This window comes from Eptesicus fuscus, chromosome 9 (genome assembly GCF_027574615.1).
Source record: "Eptesicus fuscus isolate TK198812 chromosome 9, DD_ASM_mEF_20220401, whole genome shotgun sequence".
NCBI lineage: Eukaryota > Metazoa > Chordata > Mammalia > Chiroptera > Vespertilionidae > Eptesicus > Eptesicus fuscus.
The window spans coordinates 13,936,903-13,961,894 of NC_072481.1; the positions used below are offsets into that span (position 1 = coordinate 13,936,903).

Below are 24,992 nucleotides of genomic sequence, written 5' to 3' on the forward strand. Positions count from 1 at the left end.
TCCAGGAGACTCCCGTACAAGGGGAGAGTCAGGGAATCCAAGGCCTGGTGCACAGACACCCTCATCTTGCAACTGCAGGGAAGCAACCAGCCTGGCTGACACGGCTTTGCTCATCCTCTCCTGGGAGCAGCCGGAGTTGGGCCTCATCACCTCGGCCATCCCTCAAGGCCTGGGTGCTCCCCAGCTTCACCCATCCTGGGCTGGAGTGGGGAAGGCGGAGCACCAGGACAGGGAATGGCCAAACTGTGTACCCCGATCCTGCGGAGAGGTGTCCCACCCCAATACACCTACTCCTGACCAATTCTGCCTCCTAGGTACTCTGCCATCTCCCCTCAAACCAGTCCTGAGCTCCTACCTACCAGCATGTTCCTTCTGGGTGGAGGCTGCCTGGCTGAGGGACAGTCTTCCAGGTTCTGGTGCCCCCCGCCGATAGGAACGAGTGCTCTCGGAGCTGGAAAGCAGGGAGAGGCCAATGTGACCCCCATGCCCAGGGAGCCCCCAGAGTAGAGAGAAAGGGCTCAGGTGTAGAGCAAGGCTGGGGCTTAGAGTCCACGAGGCCCCTGGCCTCTAGAGAGGGCTGGCGATTTCCCTGTCTACTCCCCAAACTCCAAACTGGAAGAGTTTGTAAGGAAGAGAGGACTGGATCCTGGGTTGAAGGTAGGGACAGAGCGAATGCCCACTGACAGCCTCTAGAACAAGGCTCACAGGTTCCCACCTCCTCCACTCCAGCTTCAGCAGTCTACGTCCCAGATTCTTAATCAACATCCCAGGAGCAGGTGTGTAAAGGGGAAAGAGGTCCGATCACCCTCCATTTAAGCTCTAGCCTTTCTGTCTTAGCCACGGGCCTCAGAGCTGGAAGGTATCCCAGTCTTCAGGCAGACACAGTTTAGAGGTGGGGAAATAAAATGGATGCTCAGAGAGGTCAGGACACTTGCCTGGGTTGCATAGCTGGGCTCTCACCAACCTGAATCGGACGGGGGGTGTGGTTCCAGATGTCAGGCTGGGTCGGGAGGTGCCTGAGGACTCCCAGAGACCCTCTTCAGAGCTGGGTGGGGTTTGGTTAGTACCCCCAAGTTCCACAGGACTTGTAAGGCTAGAGGAGGAGGACGTTGGACTGTTCTGGCTCTCGGGGGCCCCAGGAGCCTCTGAGCTGAGGCTGGGGACTTCGGAATGATCTGGAATCAGAAGGGATAAAGCCTGTATTTATCTCTTATTCTGCTCAATTTCAAGTTATTATTTCCTTTGGCCTCTAGAATCTCCTCATTCCCCACTCCCCATCTATCTCTCTAGCACTGTCCTTCACCTCTTCCCCATCATGCTGCAGTCTTCTTCAGCCACGACATCCATTCACAACAGCCAGGGCCACAATGATCCACGGTTTTGCTTCCGCTTACACCTCCTCCTCGGTCTGGGCTCTCTGCTCATCCCTCAGGCTCAGCTCAGAGGCCATCCCCACCAGGAAGCCTTCCGAAGCCACCCTCCAGTCCCAACAGGACATGCTCTCTTTCTCCCTGAACTCCCAGAACAAGCCTGTCCATTCATTCAACAAATAGTTCTTGAGAACAGCCAGGCACCGTGCCAGGTGCCGGAGAAATAGTAGTCAGCAAAACACTCAACGTCCCCGTCCTCTCGGGATTTACATTCCATGTCACATTGTGCCTTATGTTATAAGGGACTGCATTCGTTTTTCTCTCCCCCACTGGACTGTGTCTCAGTAGCCCCCAAAGGCCTCAAGACATAGTGGATGCTCAATAAATGCGTCTCTCTGTTTTTATTTAAGTGAAACATTGACATATTTAGAATAAAACAGACCTGGGTTTGAATATCACATAAGGGACTTAGCTGATCTTGGGTAGGTTATTGAACATCTCTGTTCCTGTACTTATAAGGGGGAGATGATAACCCCAAACTACCAGATGATAGTGAGAATGATATGAACTAACATATGCACACAGTAGGCCCTCAATGAATGGCACAATGAGCATTTTTCTGGGCAGCCAACCATACCTCCACTGGTATGTCCTGCACGGCCTTGGACCATGGTCCGAGAAGGGTTTTTGACCGGTAAGGGTGGGGGGCAATCCTCACTCTGGCTCTGAGGGGCAGCTGATCCCAGGTTGGTGATGGTCTCATAGGTCTTGTTGCTGATGTCCATCCTCCCACTGGCCCAGTGGACCTGGGCCGGGGGCTTCAGAGGACAGTGCTGCTGGGACAGAAGTGTTGGAGGGAGGACAGCCTGGTTTCTCCAGTTCACCCCGCCCCTCCCCACACGAGGTCCAATCTGGTTCTAAAGGTCCGAGAGGCAGGGCTGGGACCCACCTTCTCTTCCTCATCCTCCTCGCTGTCAGAGCCGGGCTCTGTGGAGAGTCCCCAGGAGTAGTGCACGTGCAGAGGGAAGGCCAGGGTCCCAGCCTTGGCCTGTTCCAGCTGCCAAAACAAAGCCTCGGCAGTTAGAGGGTCCGGGCTCAGAGGAGAGCGAGAAAGGGTCAGGGTACCCCTCCTTCCCTAGACCTTACCAGCTCCTCACACTCCTTGTGTTGCTTCTTCCTGGCTATGTCCAGAGCTGTTTCTCCTTCCTCGTTCACTGTGAGGGGTCAAGTCAGGAATCTTAGTCAGGGTCAAAGTCGCCTGATAGCTTAGAGGTTAAGATGGGCCACTGGAATCAAATTGTCTGGGTTTGAATCCTGGCTCTGCTACCTCCTGGCTGAGTGACCTTGGGCCTTAATTTTGTCATCTATAAAATGAGTGTGGCCGAAACTGGTTTGGCTCAGTGGATAGAGCGTCGGCCTGCGGACTGAAAGGTCCCAGGTTCGATTCCGGTCAAGGGCATGTACCTTGGTTGCGGGCACATCCCCAGTGTGGGGTGTGCAGGAGGCAGCTGATTGATGTTCCTCTCTCATCGATGTTTCTAACTCTCTATCCCTCTCCCTTCCGCTCTGTAAAAAATCAATAAAATATATTTAAAAAATAAATTAAATAAATAAAATAAAATGAGTGTGATACTTGCAACTACCTGACCAGGTGTTGTGAAAATTAGATGAATTAGTATGTGTAGAGCATTTGGCACATTGTCAGGCACATGTTAAGCAGTAAATGGTGGCCATTATAATCACTATAATTCAGGTGCAGCTCATATTTGTTTGGTTAGGTACTTTCAGAAACAATATTTTATTTTACCTTCTTAGCAGGCCTACTAGCTCAGTGGTATTATTCCTATTTTACAGATGAGGAAACTGAGGCTCAAGAACTGAATGGACAAACCCCACAGTCACACAGATGGTCAGAGGCAAGCCAGGATTAGGACCCAAGTCGGACTGCGAAGTCCAGGCTCGTATCCACTCCTCTCTGTCTGGGAAAAAGGCAGGGGGTCCCACACGAGGGGGAGTCAGGGGTGGGAGTCTGAGGGAGAAGGTGTTTGAGCCCCACCTGGGCCAACCGAAGCTCTCCCTTTCAGCAGCAGCTTGAGGCAGTCAGGTTGGTTGTAGAGAGCAGCGTAGTGCAGGGCACTGTTCCCATCAGCAGCCTTGGCATCCAGGTGACCGCTGGGGAGGTATGGTCAGGGAGGAAGGAAGGGGAATAGACAGGTGAGGGGTCAATGTCAGGGGGAAAAAGAGGAAGAGGAGAGGAGGGAGCAGAGGGAGGAGAAAAAGGCCAGGGGGCAGTGTGAGGACATGCACAGACAGGCAGGGAGGTTCTCACCCATTTTGAATGATGAAATCCACCAGGGGCAGGGAGGCCTGGTTGGCGACTCTGACAGCCAAGTGCAGGGCGAGCTCTCCAGGTGCCTGAATACACATCCACCCCTCTGAGTTTCCCTGGTTCACCTGCCCCCACCCCAATATTACCCTCTTGAATTCCTGCTGTCCCCCGACACCTCCAGATATGAGGCTGCCAGAACCTCTGAGAGATGAGACTGAATGGACAACATGTTTGAGAGGAGGGTGACATCTCTTCCTTCAGTGGCTCTGGCTCCTCTTGCCACCAATCCTATATAATAAAAGCCTAATATGCTAAGTGTCTGGTCGTTTGGTTGGCCGTTCAACCAATCAAAGCATATTATGCTAATGATACATTAAGGCTGCTCAACAGCTTACTATGACGTGCACTGACCACCAGGGGGCAGACAGTTGACCAGTTGACCAGTCACTATGATGTGCACTGACCACCAGAGGCAAATGCTCTGACCAGTAGGTTAGCTTGCTGCTGGGGTCCAGCCAATCGGGACTGAGCAAGTTGGGCTGGGTACACCCTGGAGCCCTCCTATGGTCCCTCCCTGGCTGACACTTCCCGTGTCCCTCCCCGGCCCCAATCGTGCACCAGTGGAGTCCCTTGGCCTGACCTGCGCCTTCTTGCAATTCAGGACCCCTCGAGGGATGTCGGAGAGCCGGTTTTGGCCTGATACCACAGGCCAGGCCGATGGACCCCACTGGTGCACGAATTGGTGCACTGGGCCACTAGTAGAAAATGTTTCCCTAACTTGGTTCTTGGCCCTGGGCTCCTCTCTTTGCTCCTCTCACTGCCACCAACGAACCTCAGCGAACCTCGTGTTGTCAGCTATCACTCAGGGAGGCTGTTCCAGGCTTACCTCCCGAATATGGCACTTTCCTGCCTGCTGGACAGCCTACAGAGGTATCAGACCGCTCAAAGATATGCCACCCAAATTTTGATGTTCAGCACTCCTGTTGATTTAATCTTTCCAATGTCTCTGATATTCTGCCCCGACTCCCCAGTTCATGTGATGTTTGTTATTGGAAATGCCATACAGTGGCCTTCCCTGCTCTAATATGACCCACCTTTATCCATTTCTAAAGGTTTTCAAGAAAAATAAAGATACTAACAAGTTATTGCACACATATTATGCAGTAGGCCCTTTACTCACACGACAATTCTCATTTCAACGTGGGTGCTATCATTTTCTCAACTTTGTCTCAGAGAAGTTAAGCAACCCTTTCTGGACCACACAGCTAGGGAAAGACAGAGCCAGGATTCTGGCTCGGGTCTGCTTGACTGAACGCGTGCTATTTCCTTTTCACCCCTCTGATGGGTGAGGTTTGAGCAGATGTCAGAGGTGGGCAGAGGGGCGTGATAGCTGGTCCTGGAGGCCTGGGGCATATGTAAGTGCGGGTGGGTGATAAGTGGTCCTTGGAGGGGGTTCTCACCTGCCCCTCAGGCCCTGGCAGCAGCTGCCCGAAGTCCTGCCCATTAGCGAAGGCCTCCAGCACGGACAGGAGGTCCTGGTTGCAAATGGCCATCCAGAGCCTCTGAGGCTCGGGTGTGGACCGCCGGGCAAACCTGTGCTCCACGTACTTGGCCACGATATAGTCCCTGCGGGCACTCCTGCCAAAGACAACCACATGCGGGATCTCAGTTATCCCCTTCCACCCAGTTGACCCCTGGAGCCCTCCCACAGGAGACACAGATCTCCGAGAACCTGCCCTGGACTCTCCCAGACCTGAGGCTCCCCTCTCCCCAGACTTCCAGTCCAAGATCTTTCTGAGACCTTGGGAGCTGGGGGAGCAGAATCCCCAGCCAGGACGTCCTCCATCGGAGAGTCCCCTTACATGTCACTGTCAGCTGAGGGTTTAGGGCCGCCATGTGAGGGCAGCTGGGCCTCCATGACTTCATTGAAGCGCGTGTTTCCGATGTTCAAGGCCAGCTGGAGTCACAGCAAAGTAAGACGGGGGTGGTTAGGATGGCGCCCCCTGGAGGACTGAGCCCAGCCCTGACTGTCACCTTCCCCTCCCCCCCCTCCTCCCCCACCCCAGTCACCCACCCCCCAATCTCTGGCTGAGCCACTGTGCCCAAGCCCGCCTCTTGATCAAACCACGCCCGGAATCCACTCTCACCAACAACTCCGAGGGGCACAGCAGGTCCAAGGTGAGGGACTGGATACGCGAGAAGCGCACACCCAGCTCGCGGTGGACGCCCGAACACTGGATGCAGGTGAGCACGCCCAGGTTGGTGCTGAGCCACGTGGGGTCTGCAAAGAGGGCAGCTCATTCCTGGAGGTGCGGCCCCTCCCCTCCACTCCCACCTCCCTCCTGAGGGTGGGTGGCCCCACCACGGACCTGCAGCCCCACAGTCGCAGCACTGGCCATTGCCGGGCCTGCTCTTCACCTCCGCGATGAGGAGCTTGGTGAGGTCCTGGAGCTCCCCGTCCAGCCCGGCGCCCCCCCAGGGCCCCAGGATGCCACTGGGCTCCCCGTGGAAGGCACTGCTCAAAGCTTCGTCCTTGCTGTTCTGCAGCACTGACACCCACCTGCGGAGAGTGCATGGGGGGCGTGGGGATGACACCCCTGGCCTGGGGTCCTGCCCCCCTCTTCCCCCCACAACCCCCGAGGTCATGGGGAAGCACTCACGCCTCACACTCATGTTCGTCCTCCGCCTGGAAGTGGTACGTCCTGTTGTCTGTTGGGAGGGGAGAGGAGGAGATGTCTGGCCTTCCCCGGGCCCAGGGAGCCCCCACCCAAACCACTGGATCCACACAGAGCTGTTGTCCCTATGCGGCCAGGCTCTGCCAAGCTAGGGGTGGGCGGGGAATGGCAGTGGCCAGCAGAGGGGGCAGTTTCTCAGAAGTCACCTACAAAGTAGCATCCCAACAAGACTCTCTGTGTGCAGCTGGGGTTCCAGGTCATGGGAGGTATTGGAGGGCACAGGACCCCACGCAACTCAGAGGCAGTCTCCTCTGGACCCACTGCCACCACCCCAACTGTCCCCACAGCCCCCTGTCTGCTCTCCCTGCGCTCCATCTCTTGCCCCCCCTGCCGGTACCAACTGCCAGATTATTGTTGCCTAAGGTTCTGCTCTAACCACACCACTCCCCTGATCCAAGACCCCCCTGGGCTCCCTACGGCCAGGAAACAAGATCCAAACCTTTGAGAGGCATTCCTAGGCCTCATCTCCTACGACTCCTATGTGAACCCCACACTCTGGCCAAACTAGCCAGACCCACGCTCCTGTTTTTATGTTTTTCCTCATGCCAATCCTGTCCCCTGAAATGCCCTCCCCAAACTCTACCTTCTGTGTCCTTCAAGGCTAATGTCAAGGGCTGCCTCCTCCAAGCAGCCTTCCTGATTCCCCAGAGCAGGGCAGGCCTTCCTCCCTTTCATCTTGGACTGTGCTCTATCTGCTCCTCTCTTCTGGACACTCCCCCTCTTCTTACAGTCCTGGGTCCCCAATCACACCCCTGCCAGAGCGGGCTCCCTAAGGATGAGACTGGGCTTTGCTCAGCCTACGCCTGCCCCGAGAAAGCCTGGCACCAAAGGCTCCAAAGTAATAATAATCCCAAAATCTACCCCTCCAAACCCATTCGAATCTGCTTTACAGAGTGTCCAGGGCCTACGGAGTCTTCAGCCTGCAGTAGTGGCTGTTTGGCAAACATGTGGAACTGGACACCGGCCCCTGGCTCAGCCTCCTGGTGGCTGACAGGTCTTAGAGAAGCCTTGGGCAGTTGTGGGGAAGGGGCCGGGACTACTCACGGGTCACCAGGTCAAAGCACTTTTTCTCCTCGGGGTTTGGCCTCACTTGGCACGTCAGCAGGGTCAGCTTCACTGGGGGCCGGTTTATCTGCGGGAAGTTGGGGAACTGAGGATGTACATCTTACCCTCTGGGTCTCCCAAACTCTTAGCCCCTGTTTCTCAATCTGTTAAATGGGCATAATCCTGTTCCTGTTTATGTGTCCCCTCTCCCAGCTCCTCAAGGTTGTGGAGTGTGTGGGCCAACACCAGGCTGGGAGCTGTGGGTCCCGTCCTTCCCTCCACACACAGGGGATCTCCCGGGAACCTGGGTCCAGGTCTCAGAGGGGAGGGTTTGACACTTGTCTGCTCAGAACACCGAGCGGAGAAAGGACCCGTGGTGTTCGGAGACCCCACCCCTCCGGGCCTCACCATGCTGTGTGAGATGGTCAGGCAGCCATACTTGACTCCACACTTCCTTTTCTGCCAGACTCTTCGAATTCTAGGACCCAGAGGGATAGAGAGACCGTGACCCAAGGCTTACACCTAAGCCCCCTGTAGCAGAAAAACAGAGTCCTGGCCCAGGTCTCCTGAAGGAGGAGACACAGTTCTGCCAGTTCTGCCCGTAAGAAGCTCCCGGTCTGATGGGGGAAACAGCCTCACTCTCTGGGAATCCTTATTCTAAAGGGGGCACGTGACCTTGACTCTCTGAGAGCTTCTACTCCGATGGAGAAGACACAGCTCCCAACCTTATCTGAGAGGAGGGACAGGCTCTTGACCCTAACAGCTCAATTATGGTTAAACACAAAGAGACACAAATAGCGAGACGCTAAAAATACAATTAGCAAATCCATGCTCCAAAGCTACTTAAGACTTCTGTAAATATTAATTGGCTTAACAGAGTTATTCTTCTCTGATAAAAACTGATTCGAAAGTAGTAACACGGCCCTGGCCGGTTTGGCTCAGTGGATAGAGCATCAGCCTGCGGACCAAAGGGTCCCGGATTCGATTCCGGTCAAGGGCATGTACCTTGGTTGCAGGCTCCTCCCTGGCCTGGGCCCTGTTCAGGGCTCGTGCAGGAGGCAACCCATCGATGTGTTTCTCTCACATCCATGTTTCTCTCTGTCTTTCCCTCTCTCTTCCACTCTCTCTAAAAATCAATGGGAAAATATCCTCGGGTGAGGATTAACAAAAACAAACAAACAAAAAAAAATAAATAAATAAAGGTGACTAAATGTTAAAAAGAAAGTAGTAACACGAACACTTCCCATAAGGACCTTGGCATTTCCCAGGCTGATTTTTGACCCCTGGGAGGAAGGCACAGGCAACACTGATTTCCAGGCGTATGTCGTCTATTGCAGAGGCTAAGAGTGAGGGCATGGAGGCTCTCTAGGGACTAAGTGCTCAAACAGTGTTCGCTGCAGCTATGCTTCTTCAAGTTAAGAACAACCAGTGGCTTTTAGAAGCTCACGTGCCCACGACTGTGATGATTTTGCATTGCCACAGTGGAGGGTCCAAGAACCCTCAAATGATAAGAAGAGTCCCTTTGGTCAGTAACTCTAACCCTGACTGTGTGGCTTTGGTCAAGCTACTTAGAGTTCTCCAAGTCACTTACCCATCACTCTTCTTGTATAGAAAGCCCACCTTCTCCGTCCCAAACTGCTTGTTGCCTTGGTGCTGGTGGATGCTGTAGCCACCTCCTGAGTTCTTCCGGCTCATGTTGTCCTGCTCCCCAGACATGAAAGGAGACCTCAGGGGACTCTGAGAAGTCTTCCTTCTCCCCCCACCTCCCACACGGTGTGCCTTGGGGGAAAGCACTCCTTCTGGGATGAATCAGGGGCTGACCTCTCTGTTCTCAAGCTGCAGCGTCCCTCGGAGGGAGTCCCGGAGCTGGGTCAGCTTCTGTAGCTCCTCCTCCTGGGCTTGGCGCAGCTGTGGGAGAGGGCAGGACCCCGTCATCAGCCAGCAGATGTGCCAGGTGCGGAGCCTCACTCTCTGGGCAGGGCCGCTCTTCCACACCCAGGTTCTCCCAGAAGGACAGGGGGCTTGACCACAGGCCAAAGGGTAAGGCCCGACTTACTGCATGTACCGAGGCTGCCAGCTTCTCGATGAAGGGGGACAGGCTCTGAGCAGCCTTCCAGCCGTCTTGGAAAAAGCTAAGAGGTGCGAGGCCAAACAAGGGGCCAGAGAGAAATGAAAATGAGAGATGAAACACGAAGTATGAGAGAAGGTGCCCCAAGGATCACCGGGCCGTATACTAGCAGTCTGATGGTCAAGAACAGGCACTCTGGAGTTAGAATGTCTGGGTCCAGATCCCAGTTTACTAGCCGTGTGAGCTTAGTAAGTCTGAGACTCTGTTTTCACATCTGTAAAATGGGGATAATAACAATACCTGCTCACAGGGGCGTTAGGGGATTGAGTGAGATCCAGTGAGCCAAGTACTTGGGGCCTGACACATGGAGAGGACTCAATAAAGAAGAGCTGTGAAAAACATTACCAAGAAGGTGCAGACATACAGAGTCCTTGGAGGTCTGCCAGACCCTGGGCCTGGGCCTTGTTCTCTGTTGCCTGATGGGTTAAGGGGCGAGGAACATGGGGCTAGGGTTGGGGCCACGGGGAGAAACCTACTTGTGCTGGGCATGGAAGAACTTGATGAGGCTCTGCAGGAAGTCAGGGCCTTGCTTCATCTGGCTCTCCCCGGCTTTCAGCAGATACTGGGGGGAGGGCAGGGCAAGATGTGCCACGTGAGCAGAAGCTGAATCCTTGGGACAAGGGGCTGCAGTCCCCCTCCCAGGCTGATCCTCTTGGCCATGACTGAAGCTTGGTGGCATCCCAAGGGCCATCTGACCAGGGCCCGAGCTGAGCCTGCGCCCGGGCCCTGGGAGGTGCAGGAGAGGCAGACGGGAGGACACGTCCCACCCTCCCTCCTCCAGAGCAGCCCTTACCTCGCACATGTGCAGCTGGAAGAGGCGCCGCTCCCTCTGTGTGTCCTGGGCCACCTCCCCGTGGCTTCCCCCCGTCGCTCTGGCCCGGTCCCTCTCCTTCTCCAGCCTGGCCCTGGGCCCCAAGGAAAGAGAGGCCTGAACATCTCTCGGCCCCTTTCACACTCCGCCATCCCTACACCCTCCTCTCTGCCACGGGCTCAGGAGAGTGAGGGGGCCCTCCTGCGTACCAGCTGTGTGGGAGGGCTGGGGTACGCGGTGAACAAGGCAGATTCGGGGAGCCCACTGGTTCGTGGGGGAGAAAGACATGAATCAGATCACAGCCGGGAGAGCGGTGGGAGAGTAAAATGGGGGACTCGACCTTTTCCGGCTGCTCAGGAATTGATGTTTGAGCTGGGATCTGAAGTCTGAGAAGTTGCTTTGGAGAGATCTAGGGCTGGGTAGGAGGACCAGAGCATGTGACGGCCGGAGGCAGGAGGGATCAGGAGCCCAGATGGAGAGGGAGGTGGTTCCAGGTGAGCTAGAGAGGGGCCAGACCATGCAGAGCCTGATTCAGACCCTGTCGAGGTTCTTGGTCTTTATCCCAAGAGCAATGGGAAGGACTGAAGGGTTTTTATGCAGGGAGGTGATGAGCTCAGATGAGGGCCAGGTGGGAATTGGGGTGACCACTGCTGACTTTGCTGGGAGGAATGTAGTACCCAGTGGGTTGGAGCTTCTGAGCCATGGAGCTTCCCATTTAAAGCTTAGAAACCTTTGTTCTTTTCTTTGTAAGCGAAGACAGGAAGCGTTTCCCATCCCTGTAACTGAAAGTAACTGGGCTTCTCCCTGCAGATCTTAAGGGTTGTCTGTCCCCCTTCCCCCCGTCCCCTTTGGGGATGGGGGGGAACTGTGTGTAAATGACCACCCGCCCCAGCCAGGAGAGTATTTCCATATCGGAGGCTGGGCACATGTGACCAGGAAACCTGTATAAGGAGACATCTCAAGTGGGTGCCAGCCCTGAGCAGAGAAGTCAACCATGGGCTGCATTACGAGATGCATTATTTCCTTCGAGACTCAGTCTTCTCACCTGGAAAATGGGAACTCTTCTCTCTACCCAGATGAGATCAAGTATGCAAAAGACTTAGTACATGGAAGACTATAGGCCCCTCTAGGCCTCAGTTTCCCATCTGTAAACTGAGGGAGCGATGGCCTGGACCGGTCCCTTCTCGCACTGAAGCTTCAGCCTTACTGAGGTGAGACCTCTGGGACAGCGTTTATATGCAGAATCTGTATGTGGAGCCGTTTCTCAACCTCGGAACTAAAGACATTTTGACCATATAATTCTTTGTTGCGGGGGGGGGGCATGTCCTGTGGATTTAGGATGCTTAGCAGCATCCATGACCTCTCCCCACTAGATGCCAATCTACCCAGTTGTAACAATCAGAAATGTCTCCTCGGGGTGAGGTGGGGGTGCAAAAACACCCCTGGGCGAGAACCACTGCTCTAGAGTGGGGTTATGCAGGCTTTTGAATTTTTATTTAAATTTCCTCACAAGTGGTTATTTTTCATTCCAAGTGGGAGTTTGTGGCAGGGTGGTGGCATTGGGGGTAAGAGCTGGATCAGGGCAGATGCTTCTTTTTGGATCTGAGGATGAGCAGTGGAGAGAGGCAACGGCTGGGCCTGCAGTGTGTTAGCAACGATGAGCCTGGGTCTTGCTAAGCAGGGCGGGAGGCTGAGTGGGCAGAGCCTCTCTCCTGAGAGAGTCCCCTGGGAGAGGCAGGGGACTCTCTCAAGTGTACACTGTTCTTACACTTCTCAACAGTGAAAAATGAAAAATAAGCTGAATGTCTATCAACAGGGAGTGGTTAAATCAATTATGCTCTGTCCCTATATAGGAATACTATGCAGCTCTTACAAAGGATGCGGAGGCTCTATGTAGGGTGGCCTGGAAAGATGTCTGCTGCAGAGTAAATGGACAGAAAGGAAGTCACCATATAGTTCAGTGGCTAGAAATGTGGACTCTGGATCAGAATGGCAGCTCCCTCCCTTCCTTGACCTTCACAAATCTTTCTAAGCTTCAGTTTCTCCATCTCTAAAATGAGACTAGCCTGGCCGATGTGGTTCAGTGGTTGGGCATTGACCCATGAACTAAGAGCTTCCTGGTTCGATTCCTGGTCAGGGCACATGCCCAGGTTTCGGGCTTGATTCCCACTGGGGGGGCATGCAGGATCGATGTCTCTCTCATCGATGTTTCCATCTCTCTCTCCCTCTCCCTTCCTCTCTCTCTAAAATCAATAAAAACATATATTTTTTAAATGAGACTAATACTGCCTAGTGCTCAGATGATATGATTACATGAGAAACCTTTAGTATAGTCCCTGACATACGGTAAACCTTCAATAAATGGCAGGATTGTGATGATGATAATGATACTAATGATTAAATAAGAACTATTGGTGGTAATCTTTTTAGTATAGGGTACTTCTTTAGTTATTTATTGGATATTCTAAATACAGGGTCTAGTGGAGATGAAAGGACAGAGTTAGTGAGCTTAGGATGAAGATAAGCCGTAAAGTATTATACACGACTTTGTGAATTACCAGCTCCGTCCCTCAGCGTCAGCTCTGGTAATTTACAGAGGTTTACCCTACAAAGTCTGACATAGTCACCCAATATGACCTGAGACACCTCATACTAATAGCTGGGGAGTGCTTTTTATTCCACCACCCCCACCCATCCATAAAATAACAACTCCCAGTCCTTCCCTGTCCTCAAAGGGTCACCACTGTTTGTGAACATTTCAAATGTTAGGATGGTTCTTCTTTCCCTTGAATGGAGTGGCAGCAGAGGAGTAAAAAGAACTAGTGAGTGAAAAGTGCTGAATTGTGCCCTCGCCGGTTTGGCTCAGTGACCAGAGCATCGGTCCTGCGGACTGGAGGGTCCTGGGCTCAACTCCGGTCAAGGGCAAGTACCTTGGTTGGGGCTCTCTCACATCGATGTTTCTCTCTCTCTGTCTCTCCCCCTCCCTTCCACTCTCTATCTAAAAAAAAATTAAAGTGCTGAATTGCTAGTTACTAGGAAGACCGAGGTAACTGGAGAAGGGGATGACAGCAATACCATTCAGGAAATGGGGAACAGGTACCGGGGGGAGGGAGGAGGTCACGGAGGAGGAAGATAGGCATCAAAACGGATCATGCACCCACCAGCCTGACCTTGAACCACCTCTCCTGTGATGCCTGTTCCAACCACCCTTCCCTCCGCCCGAACAAAACCACCTGCCTTTTCTGCCTCCGCTGTGCTGATTATGGTACTGTCACTCTGTGCTTCACTGTTTACTGAGCCACCTCTCTTCTTGCTTATAAAACGTGGGGGATCCACCAAGGCGGGGACTGTGGTGGTTTTCTCCCTCACGACTTACCTATAGATTGGGGATAAGAACAGCACCTCTCCCTGCCAAGGGCAACACATCTGATAACAGATGTAAAGGGTTCATCACGTGTCTGGTGCACAGGCAGCTCTTAAGTATAAGTACTAGCTGCTATTTTCACTAATTATTATTTTCAAGCGCTAAAGCAATCCCCCATTTTACAGATGAGGGGCCCGAGATGATAAGTCACAGCTAAGTGGTAGAGCAGGATTTGAACCCAGGTCTATCTGGTGCTAGAGCCCTGGGGATGGCGCTGGTACCCATCACTGTGCTCAGATTTGTTCCACCCCTCCTTCCTGCCTTCCCCCAGCGGGTGACGGTCACAGTGTCCTTTTTGATAGATCGTGGTCAGATGATGAAGCTGAGACCCGGACAAGGGAAGTGATTGCCCACGATCCCAAGCTGGCCAGGGGAGATGCTGGGAGCAGAGGCCTGGGCTCCTGCCTCTCGGCGCCTTGCCGTGTTCTTCTGGTCCTGGTTCTGGCTCAGAAAGATGGCCAAGAAATACTTGTTGAACTGCAGGGCCAGGTGCTTCATGGGCACTGCACTCATTTCATCCCCTGTCAACCCTGTAAGGTATCACTAGCCCCATTTTGCTGATGAGGAAACAGTCCTGCCCATGGAACAGCCTAGACAAACGTGGCCCCTGCACAGGACCTGGGATGCCTTTCTCAGCGGCCCCAGCTGGAGAGGGGATCCCTCCTCCTACATGAGCAGCCCAGGGATGAGACTGCTGGTGGTATCACACAGGTGCTATCAGGACCCCGGGCCCTTCCAGCTGCTGCCAAGACTGGTTTGTAAGAATGAGGTGGGCCCTAGCTATTTTGGCTCAGTGGGTAGAGCATCAGCCTGAGGGCTGAAGAGTCCCAGGTTTGATTCTGGTCAAGGGCACATGCCCAGATTGTGGGCTCGGTCCCCAGTAGGGGGCATGCAGGAGGCAGCCAATCAATGATCCTCTCTCTTCCCTCTCCCTTCCTCTCTGAAATAGATAAAAATATTGATGAGGTGTAATTACTCATCAATAGCTAGCTGTACCTGGAACACTCATAAAAAGAAATATACCAGGGGGCTCAGTGGTTGAATGTCAACCCAGAAACCTAGAGATCACCGGTTAGATTCCTGTTCAGGGCACATACCCAGATTGCAGGCTCGATCTCCAGTGGGGGGTGTGCAGGAGGCAGCTAATCGCTGATGTTTCTCTGTCATCAATGTTTCTATCTCTCTATCCCTGTCCCTTTCTCTCTCTCTAAAAATCAATAAACACACACACACAAACACACACATATATATACAGATACCTGTGCCAGGACATGTAGCTCAACCTATGTAACATGCATGTCAAAAGCCAGGAGATCACATAGCATGGCAGGAAGAACACTGGACTAAGAAGCTCTGGGTTCTAGACCAGGCCCTATTGACAACTCACTAAATAATCTCAGCCAAGCCCTTTCCGCCATCAATTACACAGAATCTTTTCTTTAAATGTAACCTTATAGGCAAGCTCCGTATATAAACCTGGTAAAAGCAGAGCTTCTTGGGGAAAGTCAACGGGGTAGGGTTTATTCTTCCCAATTGTTAGACAATGCCCTGAAAGGCCAAGGCCTAGTCAAGGCCACTCAGGAAGGCCATGTGACCCACACCAAACTATAAATAAAAACATAGTCTGTATCCACACCTCTGATGAGAGCAGATGGCCACGCCCACCATAGCTCCCACACCTGTGGCCACAGAATCTACACCCACAGCTGGAGTGTAAATGGAGATGCTGGTGAAGGGAGCAGTCATGACCTTCATTCAGACTTGGGGAGGTCCCTCTCCATGGCTCTGGGAGCTGGAACAATAAAGCTCCAGAATCTACTTCTTGGAATTGAACCTACAGAAATAATTATGGGTGGGAACAAAGATTTAGTTCCAAGGATGTTTCCCCAATGACAGAGGGGGATGAAATACCTTGTGGATTATGCAGATGTTGGCACACCTTGCACCATTTAAGTGACGTTGTATAAGAATATATAACGATGTAGAGAGATGCACTTTTAAGTACGAAAAAGATCACAAAGCAGTATGACTATGATCTCAGTTTTATAAAAATATTTCTTTATATATAGAAAAATAGAAAGATGTTAATACTTTAGCCTTGGAAATTAAAGATTTTCCTCCTAGTTTTTGGTAGTTCCTCCTTCCCCCACTCTTAAAAAAAAAATAAAATATATATATATATATATATATATGTATATTATTGATTTCAGAGAGGAAGGGAGAGGGACAGAGAGATAGAAACATCAATGATGAGAGAGAATCATTGATCGGCTGCCTCCTGCATGCCTCCTACTGGGGATCTAGTCTGCAACCCAGTCATGTGCCCGGACCGGGAATCGAACCATGACCTCCTGGTTCCTAGGTAGACGCTCAACCATGTAGAAACCAGATGATAAAATTACTGTGCTGCCGGCATGTGCCCTGACCTGGAATCGAACCATGACCTTCTGTCACCTTAGAGCTCCACTCTGCCTCGAGGCTCCTTTTGCCCCCATGATGTCATTGGTGGTGTACACAAGAGGCCAGGGTATGACATCAACTTCCTTTCCTCCTCTCTTCCAATTAAATGGTTATAGATACCACGTGGTATTGCAGAAAAAGGATCAGGGAACATGAACTCAAGCTCGGCCTAGCTGTGTGGCCTTGGGAAAGTGACTTAACCTCTCTGAGTCTCCAATTCCTTTTCTGTTCATTGGGATACTAATATCTCCCTCACGGGGCTGGGTGGTTGTGAGGGTTAAATGACCAGCATATGGAGGTGTTCAGGAAATGGTAGCTCCTCTCTGTCTCTGCACACTTGGCACCACCGAGCAGCTGGGTCTCTAAGAGCAGCGTTCTGAGGTCCCTTCACAATAGCTCCCCTTTGGCGGTCTGTGGTTCAACCCCCAGACTACAGTTAGGCCTGCTCATAAACCACCCTCACCACCACCACCCCCACTTCCCGTAAACGCCGCTAGAGAGCAAGATGCCGTGTGCTTTTGGGTGACATGTCCCGGCAGAGGTTAGGTTCCTCCCCGATCCAGCCTCCTGTTGCAACATGAGGGTCACTCTCCTGGACAAACCACCTGGCCGCAGCCACTTACATTTTGGCTTCATAGTCCTTCCACGCCTTCTCCAGATGCTTTTTGGAATCCTGTGGTTTAAAAAGAACAATTTGCCCAAAGGGAACCTGGGGTGTGGAATCAACAGTACACTTTGCTTCCTTTAGGGGAACCCTGCACTTTTGTGCTCCTCTATGCTGTTCAAGACATACTCCAACCAGCCCCTGCCCCCATAGCCCTGACTGTAAACCTGCCCCCCCACAATAGAAACTGACCCTATTTCCCAGGGCTGAGCCCCTTCTCCCACCTGACCTCTTCCCACAGTTGCCAAGAATCAGCTGGGTTTGGTAGGCCCAGGCCCGGGCTGTGGGGAGATTTTGGGGGTCTGCCCCCAAATGATAGAGATCACCATGAGGATAAGGATGGGGAGGATGGAGGTCAGACACCCCACTACCGCCCCCAACTTTACCCCACCATTCTCTCCTTCCTGATACTACTAGGTCATCCTGGTATTCGGTGGAGGAACAGAAACACGGAGAAGCTAAAAAGTGTCCCCTCTGGTCTCCTACCCAAGGTCACATAGCAAGCCGGTGAGGCCTGGCTGCTCCCTGGCCTAGTTTGCCGGGGCCCAGCGGCTCACACCCTCAGAACAGCCCTGACTTCCGGCGCCCCAGTCAGCCAGGTGAAAAGCTGCCTGTCTGGTTTGGGTGGTTCCCAATCTGGAGTCTAGCCTGGGGCAAGGAGGGAAGCCATTGGGGGGAGGACAGCTCCTGCCTGGACCTTCCAGGGCAGCCTTTCCAGGGAGATCACTGTCACGCCTTGAGCTCCATCCACTCTGCCTCAAGCCAGGAGCCGCCAGGTGCAGAGAAGCAGCCAAGCATGGGGGTAGGGAGTCGGGATCCCACACTGGCTCCCCCACTGACTCGCTGTGCAAACTGTAAGCAGGTTGCCTGGGTCTAGGTTTCCTCAACTGCCAAAGGGGGATGATGGTACCTCCAGAACCCACCTCCTAAGGCTGTAAGAATTCCATGAGCTATTCCACATAGGGCCCTGGCAGACAGAAGGCCAGCCACCCCGGGCTAACCCCAGAGCCAGGTCCTCCTGTCCCCCAAGGATCAGCAATATGGAGTCAGTACTTCTACTGTGACCGCCTTGCTTCGCCTCCCCTATGGTCCCCTGCCCACCCCGGTCTTGCTGTATCTCACCACCTCTGGGTACCCTTCCTCCCCTCCACATGGAAACTCACCTGTCGCCCATCCCTTAGTTGCCCCTTCAACAGACTGTCCAGCGGGAAAGAGACAATGTTGTTCAGGTTCTGAACCTGGAAAAAGCAGAGACCTTGGGTGACTATCTGTCCAGCCCCACGGGGTTGAGTACCGGGAAGCATCATGAGTAAGGTGACCAGACGTCCCGCTCTTGGCGGGACAGTCCCAATTTTTAACAATTTGTCCCGCATCCTTTTAAAAAACTCCCGATTTTTGGAAAGAATGCACGACAAGCTAGGGATCGGCAGGAGAACGGGAAGGGAATATACGGTTTTCGGCGGCCATGTGGCTATTTAGCCAGGATATGAGTTTTATATTATTTTTGTTAATTTTATAATGTTAAACTTTAATAATAACAAATAATTATTGAGTACTGATTATCGAGAACTGCTTATCAAAGTTCGCATTGTTGATCAGTTGTTAGAATTCGACCACCATTGTTTGGACTTAATGAACAATGGCATTTTTGCGGATTGGCAACGACGAAAACATTTTGTAACTGTCTCTCAGACGATACACATCGTACTGCGTGCTAGTAAGCTAGTTAAACAAGTGATGTCATTACAAATCAGCTATTCAGATAATTTAGGTAAGTAATTTATTTATTTATTTCATAAATACATAAATTTTCTTGAATTTAGCAGACAGTACTCGTATTATTTATATTTTATAGTGGCGGCAAAAAGTCTAGCGCTGGCCTTGAAAGTGACACTTACAACTTACGTTATGGCAAATTCAGAGGAAAAATAATACAAGTTAGTATTGTTATTATTGAGAAAGAAATATAGGATTAAAATAATTTTTAAAATATAGTTACTTTATAACAATCAAATTAATTTAATTTATAAACTAACAATAAAATATGTTCATGTAATTATGTACCTACTTACTGTGTTTTTAAGCAATATGTATATAATAATTTATAATATAATTTTAAATTATTTTTTTAGATTTTTAACATAATGAGTAAGAAAAGAGGATGCAAATTCAACGATGATCTAAGAAGTGAATTTCCTTTTATTAAAAAAACCAAAAGTGATTATAATATAGACCAAATTTTTAATCAAGAACCCCCCCCGCCCCCCCGGGCCAAAACCGGTTTGGCTCAGTGGATAGAGCGTCGGCCTGTGGACTGAAGGGTCCCAGATTCGATTCCGGTCAAGGGCATGTACCTTGGTTTCGGGCACATCCCCAGTAGGGGGTGTGCAAGAGGCAGCTGATCGATGTTTCTCTCTCATCGATGTTTCTAATTTTCTATCCCTCTCTCTTCCTCTCTGTAAAAAATCAATAAAAAATATTTAAAAAAAGAAAAAAAACACCCCCCCCCCCCCCCCCCCCGCCGTCAATGGTGTCCCGCTTTACCAATGTTAAAATCTGGTCACCTTAATCATGAGGCAAAGGACATCGTTGGGGGTCAAAGAAGCAGGAGAGAGAAAGATGCAAAGATGGGAAGGTAGAAGGGGGTGGTACAGTCGGCCTCAGCACCTCACTGCCCCAGGGACTTCCACGATCAGTCCCATCTCCATCCTTTTGCCAGGAGCACCGTCCCATCCCTCCCCTCTCTGACTCTCTGAAGTCCTCCTGTCGGGCCCAGGGGCTCAGGAGGATTGAGTGACTCACCCAGGGTCACACACCTAGTGAGCAGCAGAGCAGGGATTGGAGGTCCCAGTCTAAGCCCCAGTCTCCCCTGTGGTCACGTGGGGAGAACAGAGGAGTCAGAGCTGACCAGAGAGTACCCCATCTTTGGGCCACAGTGGTTGGATCAGGAACAGACACGTGACCCAAGCCAGCCAATCAGATCCTTTCTGGGACTTTCCTGCCATGGGAGAAAGGCTAGAGAAAGATGCAATCTTTCTCCCAATAAGATCTGACACCGAACAGAGACAGGAGAAACCATCAAAGAGAAAGGAGGAGCCTCACGCCAGTAGCACTCCCGGACTTTCCATTACAGGGGCCAATGAATTCCCCTTTTAAAAATTAACCTAGTTTGGGTGGAGTTTCTGTTATTTGGCAACCTCAACGGCCTGTCTAATATTTCAGCCCACCTTTCAAGGTACAGCCCAGGCCCCCCTCCTCCAGGAAGCCTTCCTGACCACTCCTGCCTGTGGCCTACGCTGGCCTCTCCTTTTCTGAACCATGGCAGCACGACTCAGACCAACCTGCTGGATCCTTGAGTTTGTGCCACGCTGGCATTACTTGGTAGCAGCCCACGTGTCAGTTCCTGTCTCCCCCACTAGACTGTGGCTCTCTGAGGCAGAGCCTGACTCTCTCCTTTGTTACCAACTCCTGGTACAATGCCTACCACAGGGCAGACCCTCAGCACACACCCGCGTGAGTGGCAGAAGGGAAAGAGAGGTAGCGACAAAGGAGGTCACTAATTCGGCTCAACTCAAACACTGTGAAAGGCCTCTGTGTGTAGGCCAGTGTGCGAGGCAATGCTACACAAAGAGCTATACTGACAGCTGGCAATAGTAGCTAACACTTACGGAGCCCTTACTCGTGTGGTCCCCCTTACAGCTCTGTGGGGCGGGTGCCATCACTATCCCGGTCTTGCAGAGGAGAGACCTGGGGCTCAGGCCGATTGAGTGACTCACCCAGGGTCACACACGCCTAGTGAGCAGCAGAGCAGGGATTCGAGGCTGCAGTCTAAGCCCGAGATCCAGGAACTTAACCACTAAGTGCTTCTTGGAGATGTGGCCCTGCAAGCCCTGGAGGGCACTGGTGGGACTCCAGCCACGAGAGCTGGTCCAAGGAAGCCTGGAGGTCGAGGGGCTTTCCTGGGAAGGGGCAGAGCCAGGCCTGTGGTCAGACGCTGGAGCCAGACAACCTAGGTTCAAATCCAGCTGTCTGACCTCAGGCAATTGCTTAACTCATGTCTTGGTTTCCTGGCCTGTGAATTGGGGACAAGAGTACAACCAACCCCACGGAGCTGTGCTCCAGGATTAATAAGTTAACACGCAAGTTACCGAGAATCAGGCCTCCACAGGGAAGAGCTTGTACCTCAGTGGCCTCGAGGCAGGGACTCAAGGACAGGGGAGGAGGCAGCCTCAGGAAGGAACCTGAGGCCACTGGGCCCCGTGCAGGGCTGAGAGGCTTGTGGAGACAAGGCAGGGTCCAGGCTTTGAGGTTGGGAAAGCGGAGGACAAAGAGGGTTGAGGATTGGTGGGGGCATAAACAGGAACCCTGGAGTGTGCCCCCCCTTCTCCCCAGCCTCCTCCAGGGAGCCCTCCCTCGGTGGGTCTCTTCCCCACTGTGAGACCCCCTCTGCTCCCGGGCAGTCACCACAGAAGACATAGAGGAGGGCAGAGAGAAAGGAAGGGAGAGAGACAAAGAGAGAAGATGTGGGTGAGACGTCAGAGAGGAAGAAGAATGCAAAGGCAGGTCAGAACTAGAAAGGAATCTCAGGTCATGGGTCAGAGGTAAGGGAGACTAGAGGTCAATGACAACCTGGGAGAAGGGTTCCACGAGGTTTACCCTGAGCCTGGGCTGGGGGCTGCCTGAGGAGGGATTAGGGGCCTCACCAGGTTCTTGAAGAGTGCGGCCACCTCGCGGGTGAACACGGCCAAGTTCAGGAAGCCGGTGGACAACTCATGACTGTTTTGGGACAGGTGGCTATTGCCTAAGGACTCCACGGCCTCTCGGTAATGCTCCTCGTTCTCCACATGGCCTGTGGAGACAGGGAAGGGAGCTCAGAGTTAGCTCCAGGCTGGGGCTGGGGAAGGGGCTGCCTGGCCAGGCTGGGCATCGCGCGGGCTCACTCACCAAGGCCAGAGCTGTGGATGGCTCGCACGGCCTTCTTTATTCTCTGCAGGATGGCCTGGTCTCCCTCCAGCATCTGGAAGCAAATGTGGACAGAGGTTCAGGCATGCCCAGCTGGGGGGGGGGGGGGGGCGGGTGAGGGGCCTGACTCCATGATCCCACCCTCCAAACACACATATAGAGTTTCCAGCCCGGCCGGTGTGGCTAAGTGGTTTGACCTATGAACCAAGAGATCACTGGTTAGATTCCCAGTCAGAGCACATGCCTGGATTGTGGGCTCCATCCCCAGTAGGGGACGTGCAGGAGGCAGCCGATCAATGATCCTCCTTCATCATTGATGTTTCTATCTCTCTCTCTCCCTTCCTCTCTGAAATCAATAAAAATATATTAAAAGGAAAAAAATAGTTTTCTCTGTTACAACCTCCCCCCACATAAATAGATCACCCTCTTCTACCCAGAAAACCATGGACCAGTCCCCCACTCCAGGAGGACCGCAGATTCTCCCCGATTCCAACGCAGGCTGAGTGAACGTCGCGGTCCCGAGACGTGTAGTGTAGTGGGACATGCCAGGCCTGGCTTGACTCTCAACTCTGGCACTAACCAGTGTGCCAACCTAGACAAATCTGTTATCTTCTCTGAGCCTTGGATGCCTGGTCTGCAAAGTAGGGATGATACTGTGGACTCGAGGGGTTGCTGAGGGAATTAATGATTTTATGGATTTGTACAAAATGTTTAGCAAAGGACCAGAGAGAGAACATGGACATCTCTACATTCTTAAAAGACATGATGGGGGCCCTGGCATGTTTGGGTCAGTGGATAGAGCATTGGCCTGTGGACCGAAGGGTCCCGTGTTCGATTCCGGTCAAGGGCACATGCCCGGGTTTTGGGCTGGATCCCCAGTAGGGGGCATGCAGGAGGCAGCCAATCAATGATCCTCTCTCATCATTGATGTTTCTATCTCTCTTCCCTCTCCCTTCCTCTCTGAAATCAATAAAAAAATATTTTTAATAAAAAAGACATGATGGGGGAATGCTTGTTCCCAAAATCCCTGGCTCAATAAGCAGCCATGTGAGGATGAGGAGGCAAGGGCGGGACACCATGGGTGGGCAGTGAGATCAGAGGGGACACACTCAACACCTCACTGGAGAGAACTGGTGGGACGACATCAGGGCCACCTCTAAGTCCAGGGGCTGTAGGACAAACAGCAGACTGGGGAAGGCCAGAAGATATGGTAAGAAGCTGGTCTCCCATGCTCTAGGTGAGCTCACCCCATATGGAAACCACTCCTCTTTCAGTGGGGTGTGGAAGCTGCCAACCTCATGAAACCCTCATGAAATATATAGTTAAGTTGGAATGTTAGGGTTGCAAAGGGCCCACAGAGCCACAGATTAGGAATCTGAGGTCAAGAGAGGGGAGGGCCATGCCCGGAGTCAAATAGTGGGCAGGCAGCAAGGCTGGGCTTCCAGCGGTGCCCCATGACAGTGCTCCCTCCACGGCCCCGCCCTGACCCCAGCCCCACCTGTTTTGTCCAGCGACTAAATGGGATCAGAGTTTCATCGCCAAAGAGTTACTGCAACGTGACAAGAGTTAGCAAACACGTTGGAATGGTGTCTGCAAGGACTGTAAACAATGCTCACAGAGGGCATGCACAGGGCAGAGCTTAGAGGCCGTGTGGTGTGTGATCGGGAGCATCTGGCACGTGGGAAGCCTCTGGAGGGAGGGGGTCTGGTTTTGAAGCCCAGCTCCACTGCCCAGATGCTGTGTGACCTTGGGCAAGTTGCCTATTGTCTCTGAGCTCCTGATCAGCTATTTGCAAAAGAGAGGAAACAGTGCCTACCTCTCAGGGTTGGTATGAGGATTATTTTGTAGGAGATGATGCACATAAAGGGTTTACATGGTGTTAAGCAAAGTGTGTCCTCAATGAATAGAACCTATGATCATTATCAGCAGCTGCTGCTGGTGATAAAAAGGTCCATCAAATCCTGGGTATTTTTCCTATATGGATTAGAAACCTAATATTCTCCTCCCTGAGTATGAACTTGAGATACTTTCATGTTCGGGGCCAGTGGAAGCCCATCTCAAGACTGAAGAAAGAAAGTCAAGGACTTAGGGAGATTGGGTCATTTTTGAATCAGCTAAAGAACTAAGATCTTTTTACTGGGAGACCAAGGGGAGAGGACATGACATCTCTATAGCTCCCAAAGACCCGGATGGGGAGACACGTGTCCACCAAAGCCCTTGATCCCCACCTTGAAACTTGAAAAGGGAAAGCTCAGAGGTGGTCACCTTAAGGAGCTATGACTTCACTCCAAAAGACAGTACAAGGTGAAGATGTGAACAAATTCCAAAGAGATTTAGAAAACCCTCTAGGACAAGCATGTCAAACTCAAAGGCTAAAACGGGCCAAATAAATGAGGCAATGCAGCCTACGGGCCACGAGTTTGACATGCTTGCTCTAGAAGGTAGATCTGTGTGCCTAGCACACAGAAGATGCTCAAAATTGTTTACCTAAATGAATGACAGTTTGCAAAGTCCTGGGCACGGACCTGAGAGGCCTACTAAGTCCATGCTCTGATGCCTTTTGGAGAGTCTTTCCATCCCACGATATCCATTCTCTGAAAACTGCCTTCCTCTTCTCTAGAGGCGACCCCTTGCTGCCTTGTTTGTTCTAGAGTTGACTGGACCAGGGTGGACACTTGAACCAAAGTAGGCCAATTCAATTCTCTCTCCAAGGAATTTGGAATTGGGGTCTGGGAAGCTAGCTAACTGATTGAAAGTGCTTAAGCTGGGAAACCTTGCCCACCATGCAAAGGAAAAGAACAAAGCAGATATGTAGGAAGAAGCATGAAACCCATGCTGCCACCGAAAGGTAGAAGGGAAGAGCTGCCCTGGTTTCTGGTAACTCTCCAGCTCCTGTTACGCTGAATATTCTACCACTGTACAGGCGGGTGTGCCACCTTAATCACCCACAAACTGCCCCTTGATAGCTTTGTCAGACATAAATCGGGAAATGGCTTCCCAGAAAGATACCATTTCTGTCCCTACTGATGTTCACACAGCTATTCATTCATTCATTCATTCATTTA

The 24,992-nt window shown here is 52.1% G+C and overlaps 1 protein-coding gene across 1 annotated transcript in view; it reads right to left on the reverse strand.

The window, feature by feature from the left end:
* The window catches only part of ASAP3 (ArfGAP with SH3 domain, ankyrin repeat and PH domain 3), a 47,514-nt gene that overhangs the window by 2,070 nt on the left and 20,452 nt on the right, over positions 1-24,992 (reverse strand). Inside the window, 24 exon segments of the mRNA XM_054720920.1 lie at positions 360-407; positions 409-451; positions 965-1,175; positions 2,008-2,203; positions 2,320-2,427; positions 2,517-2,584; positions 3,427-3,542; positions 3,700-3,785; positions 5,160-5,337; positions 5,562-5,656; positions 5,847-5,980; positions 6,069-6,259; positions 6,360-6,408; positions 7,479-7,566; positions 7,887-7,956; positions 9,070-9,179; positions 9,300-9,386; positions 9,535-9,610; positions 10,083-10,168; positions 10,400-10,511; positions 16,925-16,974; positions 18,129-18,203; positions 21,669-21,814; positions 21,910-21,982. Coding sequence (XP_054576895.1) covers positions 360-407; positions 409-451; positions 965-1,175; positions 2,008-2,203; positions 2,320-2,427; positions 2,517-2,584; positions 3,427-3,542; positions 3,700-3,785; positions 5,160-5,337; positions 5,562-5,656; positions 5,847-5,980; positions 6,069-6,259; positions 6,360-6,408; positions 7,479-7,566; positions 7,887-7,956; positions 9,070-9,179; positions 9,300-9,386; positions 9,535-9,610; positions 10,083-10,168; positions 10,400-10,511; positions 16,925-16,974; positions 18,129-18,203; positions 21,669-21,814; positions 21,910-21,982 — 2,496 coding nt within the window.